The sequence below is a fragment of the Tiliqua scincoides genome, chromosome 5 (assembly GCF_035046505.1).
Source record: "Tiliqua scincoides isolate rTilSci1 chromosome 5, rTilSci1.hap2, whole genome shotgun sequence".
NCBI lineage: Eukaryota > Metazoa > Chordata > Lepidosauria > Squamata > Scincidae > Tiliqua > Tiliqua scincoides.
In genome coordinates, this window is record NC_089825.1 from 99,212,261 (window position 1) to 99,221,443 (window position 9,183).

Genomic DNA, 9,183 nt, shown 5'->3' on the forward strand with positions numbered 1-9,183 from the left:
TAGAATTGCAGCCTAGGATCGTTAAAAAATTTCCTGCTTGATGATGTCACGTCCAATCATGACATCACATCCGGTGGGTCCAGACAGATTCTCATTCTAAAATGTGGGTCCCAGTGTTAAATGTGTGAGAACCACTGAGTTAGAGTATCAACGATAAGCAAAAGTCTGGAGTGTAATAAACACTTTGGTATGGAAAACAGTGGTTAATTTTCAAACCTGTTATGAGCCATGTTTCCCCCTGTTAGATTACCTATGGAACATATGAGATACCAGTCACAAGAAATAATTTTCCTTTTATATACTGGATGGCAATAAGGGAAGGTACTCTGTACACCGGAATAGTCCAGCTACTACTGCATTTCCAATGGACATGGATTGGTCTCCTTGTTTCAGACGATGAGAGTGGAGAAGGCTTCCTGCAGAGGCTGACCCCATTGCTGGCCCAGAAGAGCATTTGTGTTGCCTTCGTAGAAAGGACTGTCATTGACAAGGATCTTAAATTGGATCCCACTCAAAATGCATTCTTGAAAAATATATTCAGTATAAACTCCACACTTTTATCCACTACAGCCAACGTTGTTGTTGTCAATGGGGACTCTCAGACTCTGGTAGCACTGGCCTTCTTATTGTATTTTGCTGAATTTATACATAGACCTCATATAGGGAAGGTTTGGATCACACCACCTCAATGGGATATCACCAGCCCTATTGACATTGAGGGCTTCTGTGCAAAAACATTCCATGGGACTTTGTCTTTCACAACCTCTACAAGGCCCGTGCCAGGATTCCAGGACTTCCTTCAGACTCTAAAGCCTGATAAGTCACTCACACGTTTTCTCTGCTTTTTCTACAAATATACATTCAGGTGTTGCCAGGATGGGAAATTTAAAAATTGTAAACACTGTACAGGAGAGGAGAAACTGGAGAGCCTGCCTCAGTCTCTGTTTGAGATGGAGATGAGCGATCAGAGCTACCGCATTTACAATGCTCTCTATGCTGTAGCGCATGCTTTAAATGCCATATATAAGTGCAGGGCAAAAACAAAGCTGAACAGAGGCACATTCAAAATGTTGAACATTGAACCTTGGCAGGTATATTCCTCACTGTATTGATATAGTTATGTATGATACTGCTAATAGGAAGAAACTTGCTACTGAGCAGAATGAAAATTTCTTCCAAATTAAATTGATGTGGGTGGAATGGGTGGTGTGGGTGAAATCATGTCCCTGGGCACATGGGCTGGAAACACTGCAGAAGCTAAGCAGATCTGGATCTTGCAGGACTTTGAAGACAGACAAACTGGGTATCCCAGATGCAATTCTTTAAGTTGCAAAATGAAAAAAGGTGGAATATAAATATTTATGTTAACAATAAGTATTGTTAACATAAAGCTCCCTGAAAGCTATTAAGTAGAGGAACAAATGAAAAACTTCAGGAGGGCTCAACCCATCCAGCTTTCAAGCACCAAAGCAGTTGCTTTATAGCCCCTGTGACTACCCCCACACTGCAGGATGTAGTGCATGCCCCATTGGCATCAGTACTAGATAGTTGAATTGGATTGGGCCCATACATAAGGAAATGTTGGATATGATAGTTAGCTGAGAGGAGATGAAGATGAGGAAGATCTGCCAAGCCTAATCTGTTTTTAATGAATGAATAAAATGTTATTGAAACTTATAACTTGTACATCTTAGATTTACAGGTACCTTTATTTTGATGAGGGGTTTGTTAATACAGTGTACAATATGAAGCTATCAGCTGTTTTCTGTTTTCCATTTTTGTCCAATCTAGATGCACTCTTTTCTGAAAAATGTCCACTTTAACAATGGTGCTGGCCATGAAGTCTGGTTTGCTGATGAGGGATTATCATCTGGACTTGATGTCATTAACTGGGTTACTTTCCCTAATCAATCCTTCCTTAAGATTCAAGTTGGAAAGATGTCTCCAAGTCAAGAGTTTTCCATCCACGATGATGCCATTGTGTGGAATAGCAGATTTCAGCAGGTAGGGCTAAAATCCTTCAGCAAGGTTGCCTGGGAACATGATTTTACCTACACCAAGCATTCCTGAGCATCTGAACATTCCTGGAGACATGCACAGCATGCTATGGTGCAGGAATGACTGAGAGGCCTTTGAGATGTAAGGGAACATATTTTCCTCTTACCTCTGCTTAGGCCCCCTGACAGCTTATGGGTCTCCTTGTACCTATGCCAGCCATTTAATTGGTATAAGCCCAAAGAGACCCAGACAGTGGAGCAGGTTGAAAAATAGGGAATACGATCCGAAAGGCATGACTACCATCAGATCAACTCTTTCCTTCCCTGACATACCCTGGTTCCTCCCCTGAATTGCACCATTACTCTTCCTCTCTGCCCATGGCCCACCCCTGATGACAAGTTACTTGGGTTGGTAGAGACTCCTGAAGCCACAGCTGTGCAGTCTGCGCTGCTCACCATTTGTGGCATTGGCCTGACAGCACGCAACAGAGGCCCGGCTCTTGTGCTGCCAGAAAGTGTCCTGTAATGCTGGAATGTGAGTTCTGGTAGTGCAGGGTGACCATAGGATTGTATCCTTACAGAGCAATCCTATGCCTGCATACTCAAAAGTAAGTCTCACTGTGTTGAATTGAATCCTCAAACTGTGGGTCAGGACCCCTAGGTGGGTCACGAGCCTATTGCTGGTGGGCCTCCATTCATTTCAAGGTGTATTTTATTTTTAATATATTAGATGCATGTGACTGCATTTGTGGAAATGTTACCGATCTGCACTTCTAATAGGCTATAATGTACATGCTTTTAACAATGATAGTCAATGGGGATAACACCCAGGTAAGTGTGAATAGGATTGCAATCTTTTCAGTGTGTGGGGCATTTTTTAAAAACTGATTGGCAACTGCTTGGGGGGTTGTTCTTTATTTTAAGTCAATCTGTAATCTTTTAATTTACTTATTTACTCTAATTTTGTTGTATGTGGGAGTTAAAAATATTCCTGCTTGATGATGTCACTAGAAGCCATAAGATCACTTCCAGGTTAATGACATCACTTCTTGTGGGTCCCAATTGATTGTCACTCTAAAAAGAGGGTTTTGGGGTTAAAATAAATAAAACACAGAATAAAACTATTTTAAACATATTTGCAAGGCACATAGCATGTATGTTGATTAACCAAATACCTATATTGAGATAAACATTGACATAAATATCAAATAGGTTTTGAGGTGGGTCCGACCTCAAGTTTGTGTCCCATGTACAAGTTTTAACAAGCTGAAGCCTACTGGAGAAAGAAGGATGGTCATAGTGGGGGACATTAAAAGAGCTTCTACTTATGTCCCTATTTTTAATGCTTAGACGTTACCCCTTCAGAATCTAATTGCTATTGGGCACTGGCGTACCTGGGGAGGAGGTAAAATGCCATGGGGCGCCACCCCTCAGAGCTGGCCAGCCCCCATGCCACCATCCTCACCCCTGCTGCCATCCATGCCCCCTCATCACTGCTTTTGGGTGACCTCCGGAGGCATTCTGGGGGCTGTGGAGGTTGCACATGTCAGATCTGCCACATTTCCCAACATGCATACCATGGTAGCATCAAGTTTAATAAGCTTAAAATGAAGTGAAGTGAATGGGGACACACCTGACCGACCTAATCAATCCTGAACCAAACTTAGCTGCCATTCACACCCCACCACCATCCACATCTCCCAATCACCATTTTCGGCTGCGCTCTGAAGTCCTTCTGGGAACTGGGATGGTGGCACAAGGCCTTCTTCAAAACCCTGCAAACGGTCACTTCTGGCTTTCTGACAAAAACTGGAAGTGAAGTTTAAAAACACTTGAAGGCCTCCGGAAGGCCAGAGGAGGCCACGTGCCTCCTGGATGTGATGGTAAGAGGTAGCAACCACTGGGGTGAGCAGCATTCTGTGGTCCTGGCCTGGGGCAGCACAGGGGCCAGGAATGCCAGTGCGATGGGCCAGTCCCCTGATGAAAAAAAAGCATGCTAAGTTTTCTGATAGCTAAGGGCCCTTTGGGAATAAAACCAAATACTGACGTATTTCCTGTTTCATTTGGCTCTGCCCTGAGCTCTTTGGAGCCTCAGTAGGAAAAAGAAACCTCTCTACTGAAATGGGAGAATAGAACTCTCCCTGAAATCCAATAGAACAGGAGTCTTCAAGAGGTCACTTGCAGCAGGGGAGTAATCTGTTGGTGGTCCAGTGAGCTGCTCTCGATAAGGTGAAGTGCACTGAAAGGGAAGGATGGTCATGCTGCTGGGCATCCAACGTTGGCTTCAGCATTTCTCCCCATTCTTTGTTCTTAGAATCTGCCTTGTTCAACTTGTGTTGAGAGCTGCCGTGTTGGACACAGCAAGGCGGTTCGAGAGGGGGAAGCAATTTGTTGCTATGATTGTACTCCTTGTCCTGATGATATGATGTCTAACCAGACAGGTAAGTGGCAGTGCACAGATTTTCCAGGAAATATCTGCAAATATTAGTCCACCCTAAAACCATAACATATGCCTTTGTATTGGCCTGGTCTTCTCCAAACACTTAATTTAGGATGCACTGCTTCTTAAAGGGAACACTGATTACAACTGCAACAAGGGAGGCACTTTGAAAGACTTCAGAGGCATTCCATCACATTAATGCCAAAGAGGCCTATCCCTTGCTGCATTTGATCTTTCCCCGTCCCTAAGCAATGAAGTGCTCAAAAGGAAAATGAGGAATTCTTGTCCAACATATGCTTCCATCATCCCATCATTCTTAAGACTTAATAGAGTTAGTAACACTCTCTCTGTCCTCTTCAGATGCAGTTCATTGTGTGATATGCCCAGAAGATCAGTACCCAAACAAGAACCAAGATCAATGTATCCCCAAACGCATGACCTTCTTAACTTACTATGAGCCCTTAGGAATCAGTTTTGTTTCCATCGCTTTGCCCTTTACAACAATGACAGTTTTGGTGATACTGATCTTTTTAAAGAACTGGAACACTCCCATTGTCAAAGCCAACAATCAAAACCTCACCTGTATTCTTCTCACCTCCATCCTGCTTTGCTATCTATCCTCACTGCTCTTCATCGGCAAACCTGGAAAGGTGTCCTGCCTTCTCCGACAATCAGCTTTTGGCATCAGTTTCTCTGTGGCAATTTCTTCTGTTTTGGCAAAAACCATCACTGTGGTGCTGGCCTTCATGGCCACCCAGCCAGGGAACAGGATGAGGAAATGGCTGGGGAAAAAAGTGGCCCACTCCATTGTCCTTTCCTGTTCCCTCATTCAAGTGGGGATCTGCACTGCATGGCTGTCCACCTCTCCTCCATTTCCAGATGTTGACCTGCACTCCCAGACTGATCAAATCATAGTGGAGTGTAATGAAGCGTCGATCATCATGCTCTATTCTGTCCTGGGCTACGTTGGTTTTCTGGCCCTCACCAGCTTCACAGTCGCTTTCCTTGCCCGAAAACTGCCAGATACTTTCAATGAAGCCAAATTCATCACCTTCAGCATGCTGGTCTTCTGCAGTGTGTGGATCTCCTTCATTCCTGCTTACCTGAGCAGCAATGGGAAAGACGTGGTGGCCGTGGAGGTCTTTGCCATCTTGGCCTCCAACACTGGCCTCCTGATTTGCATTTTTCTCCCTAAATGCTATGTAATTGTTCTAAAACCAGCTCTCAACTCCAAGCAGCTGCTAACAGAGAAAAAGAGTAGTTAAATCTGATTCCTAGATGATAGTTCTTTTGCATGTTTTTCTCTCTCTATGTTTCCACACAGCAACAATACTAGAGCACAGCAGATCACATTTTTAACTCAGTCCAGATTCTTTGATACGGAATGTACACGGTGGTATGAGAAATCATTTCAGAAGCAATAGTTGCATCTCTTTGGTAGCTATCCAAGGATAATGTTAATAACGCAGGATAAAGACACAACACAGAAGTCAAAATGTTGAAACAAGGAAATAGAAGCTTCATATAAAAGCATGATACTGAGGCAGCACAGGGTCACCTAAAGAACCCAAAGGTTTCCATCCACTAAGAGAAGAACTGCTAGCACGCCTCCCTGGCCACCTGTCCCACCACCTGTCAGCCGGCAGCAGGTCTTTGCTGCCAGCTGATTGGCTGGCTAGCCAAAAGGGGTGGGACGGAGGAGCTCCTCCAGCACGCATGTGCTGGGGTTAGCTCTGTCCGTTCCTGGTAAGCGACCTGAGCGGACGCTTTTCCAGGAGCAGAGGAGAGGCTGCCCACGATGGGGCTTGGAGCTCCGAGAGCTGCTCTTCCAAGCTCCCGCCTCTGCCCTCAGGCAGCGGGAGCCTCTCGGGGGTCGGAGCTGCGCGCTCTGCACACCACACTCCCAGCGCTGCGTCTGGGGGCTGCAGGCTCTGCGTGCCTTACGGGTGGTGGCAGCAGAGGTTTCCCTGGGTCCGCGCCGGGCAGCTGGCTCTCATGGTGGGAAGCCAACCCGCAGCGTTTGACGGGGGAGAGCACCTCCATGCGGGGATGCGGCAGTGGCCTCTTTTTGGCCTCGCCGGCTACTGGGGAGCCCGGTGGGGTGATTGGGTTGGGGGCGATGGCCATTTTGGGCTGGCCGCGTGTCGCAGAGAGCTAGTACAGCCTGGCACCATTTTGTCCCGTGTCACTCTGCACCAACCCCCATAGTGCTGCAGCAGCAGCCCCCCACCCCCCTTTTGATTGCCAATGTCTGCTGTGGGGGGTTCTTGGTGGAGGGGTAAAGTTCTCTTTCCCCCATTGCTCACTGGGCTCAATTGCCTGCCTCCTGCTTCTTTGGCCAAAATAGCCTGTGCAGGTTGTTTTCTGCAGGGCTTGAGCGCGTGCTGGCAACTCCTTCCCCCCCCCCAACATTGGGAAGATCTTTCCGGGGGCATCTTTGGCGGAGGCAGGACGATCCTGCATCAGTGACTGCGGTCGAGTTCTGTGGCGAGGCGATCATGCCCTTCTGAAAGGGCTGCTGTATCCTACTATGAAAGCAAGAACACAAGAGGGGGTGGGCCCTTGTCTCACATATTACTTTGGGGGGTGTAGACATGGGGTAAAAGGCGCAGAAGTCAGGCGGTAATGGCCGCCAAAAGACCTATCCCGGTGCGGCCGCCCCCTTCCCCCCTTCATCGGACGATGAGGATCAGATGGCGGAGTTGCATGCCTTTATGGCCTGTTACAATGCCAGACAAAAAGAAAAAGCACTCAGGAAGGCTGGTCACGTTGATGGGGGCTCTAGTTCTGGTCTGGTTCCTGGTCCTCGCAGGTCCACCACAAAAAAATAAAGGCGCATTGCTGGGCACCTCTCTCCCACCTCAGCAGGTCTCCGCCTCAGCTGGTGCACAGGTCACTGCCGAGAAGGGCGACCCACAGGACAACAGCTCCCCTGAAGTTGAGGCAGTCAGTCTAGTTAAGAAGCCCTGGCCGCGGGCTATGGAGGCAGCGTGGGGAAGGTGAGCCAGTGTTTGACTTTGCTCAGAACCTGGAACCAGTGTGGGATGAGCGGGAGGGCCACATCTGGTCTTCGGGCCAGGCTGCCCCAGAGCAGCCTTGGTCCCCATGAGGGCTGCCTACCTTCTGGCAGGGTCCTAGCTACCCGCAGTGCCCTTGGGCACTTGGTTGGGCATATCCATACCCCAAGGCTAGACCCAGGACCTGTAGAGCCCCTCCATCTTATTGCCAGTACCCAGCTGCGCCCGACCCTGATTTGGAACAACAGGATTTGGACTGGGGGGGGGAGTCGATTCTCTGGGTTTGGTAGAGGAGAGGGAGAAGCCTAAGGTTTCATATGGCATTATAGCCATCCCTCTGGGTTCTCACCTCACCTTGTCGGTCGAGGCGAAGATATGGCGAAGTGACTTTATAGACATGTTCAGTCTTTTACACATCGAGCCCGAGCCTACCCCAAAGCGGGTGACCCTGTGTGAGATGTTGTAACCATTGGGCAAAGGAAAATTGACAAAAATTGGACCAATTGGCTTAACAGTTTCACTGTCTATTATGGGCTCACTGTCCAGTTGCACCCGAAGAAGGTGGGGAAGCTTTTTAAATACCTGGGCATTATTTATTGCACTTTTCGCTACCAGGTTGGGGCGGCTTGGATAGCCTACGACCATCATTTCCCTGGATTGGACTGTATCCTAGTGGGAATTCTTGGGGCACAGTCGGTTCTTTCTCTGGGTGCAGTTGCTTCTTTTTTACCGCCCCCCCATCTCCCATTTCCTCAGCTGCTGGGGAGGATGAACTTAAGAGCCCAAACTTGTGCAGGTATTCTTGGAAATAGGCTCCGTTTTGGTCTATGAGGCTTGCTCCCAGTAAAGGGTGTGATATTGGCAGCCTCAGAGCTTTGAGAGCCTTTCTTAGTTGTCCAAACATCACTAGTATCAGATGACTTAATGAGCGCTTATGAGTAATTTCCTCCTGCAGGAAATACTAGGAACCTTGGTTTCCCATAATTACCCAGTTTGCAGATTGACAGTGCTCCTGCATTGCCCCTCCCATGGGGTGACAGTTGTTAGGTATGAAGACAGACATAGGTGCAGCAACTAGGTGAGTGTGCATGTTATTGTCCAAGCCTGGTTACTCCTTGTACCTGGCTATAGTCTTAAAGGTTTCAACCTGGCTTGTTCTGGGAATTCATAATAGCAATACCGACACTCACTTTTTGGAGGAGTGTCTGCTTTCCTCCTGAAATACGGAGCTTTAACTCCTCAGACCATTGTCATCCCTACTTGAGCGATAAGGAAAGGGGACTGGTAGTTCGGTCAAAACTGCCCACCTGGCTTCCACATCCTTTCTGTTTGTAACCTTAGGGGAGAGGTTACACCAAGGGTGTTTGGGATTGAAAGATGCTTGAGCGTTGAAGGAAAGACACTCCTGTGGACTAGCTCCTACCTGCCTTGTGTTACAATGGTTGCAGGTTGGGCATTAATGCTCTTGATCTATGGTCCACAAGCTATGACTTCATGACCCACAATAGGTCCCAATCCAATTCTGATTGGTCATAAAACTGACAAGCAGCTAGGTTACATGCATTAAAAATTGAAATAAACCTCTATGTGGGGGAAGAGCAAATAACAATTGCCTAGTCCGTGCTAGGTCAGCTTTTATCTAATAGCTGCATGTTGAAACCTGGACTTCTACCCACTGTCACTGGTCTCTGACACAGGCCATCAGTTCCTGCCAGTAGGGTGCATTAGG

General features: G+C 47.3%; 1 protein-coding gene across 1 annotated transcript; it reads left to right on the forward strand.

Annotated features, from left to right (window-relative positions):
- Window positions 1-305: 305 nt before the first annotated feature.
- LOC136652561 (vomeronasal type-2 receptor 26-like) lies at window positions 306-5,702 on the forward strand. The gene is made up of 4 exons (XM_066629498.1): window positions 306-1,091; window positions 1,792-2,004; window positions 4,312-4,438; window positions 4,798-5,702. The coding sequence occupies exons 1-4, from the start codon at window positions 306-308 to the stop codon at window positions 5,700-5,702; spliced, it is 2,031 nt and encodes a 676-aa protein (XP_066485595.1).
- Window positions 5,703-9,183: the final 3,481 nt, after the last annotated feature.

Bases quoted from the DNA above. Each gene is read 5' to 3' on its own strand.
- LOC136652561 (XM_066629498.1), top strand. From the start codon at position 306: ATGGCAATAAGGGAAGGTACTCTGTACACCGGAATAGTCCAGCTACTA. The intron at 1,092-1,791 runs GTATATTCCTCA...TGTCCAATCTAG, and splicing joins TGAACATTGAACCTTGGCAG to ATGCACTCTTTTCTGAAAAA. The intron at 4,439-4,797 runs GTAAGTGGCAGT...TGTCCTCTTCAG, and splicing joins TATGATGTCTAACCAGACAG to ATGCAGTTCATTGTGTGATA.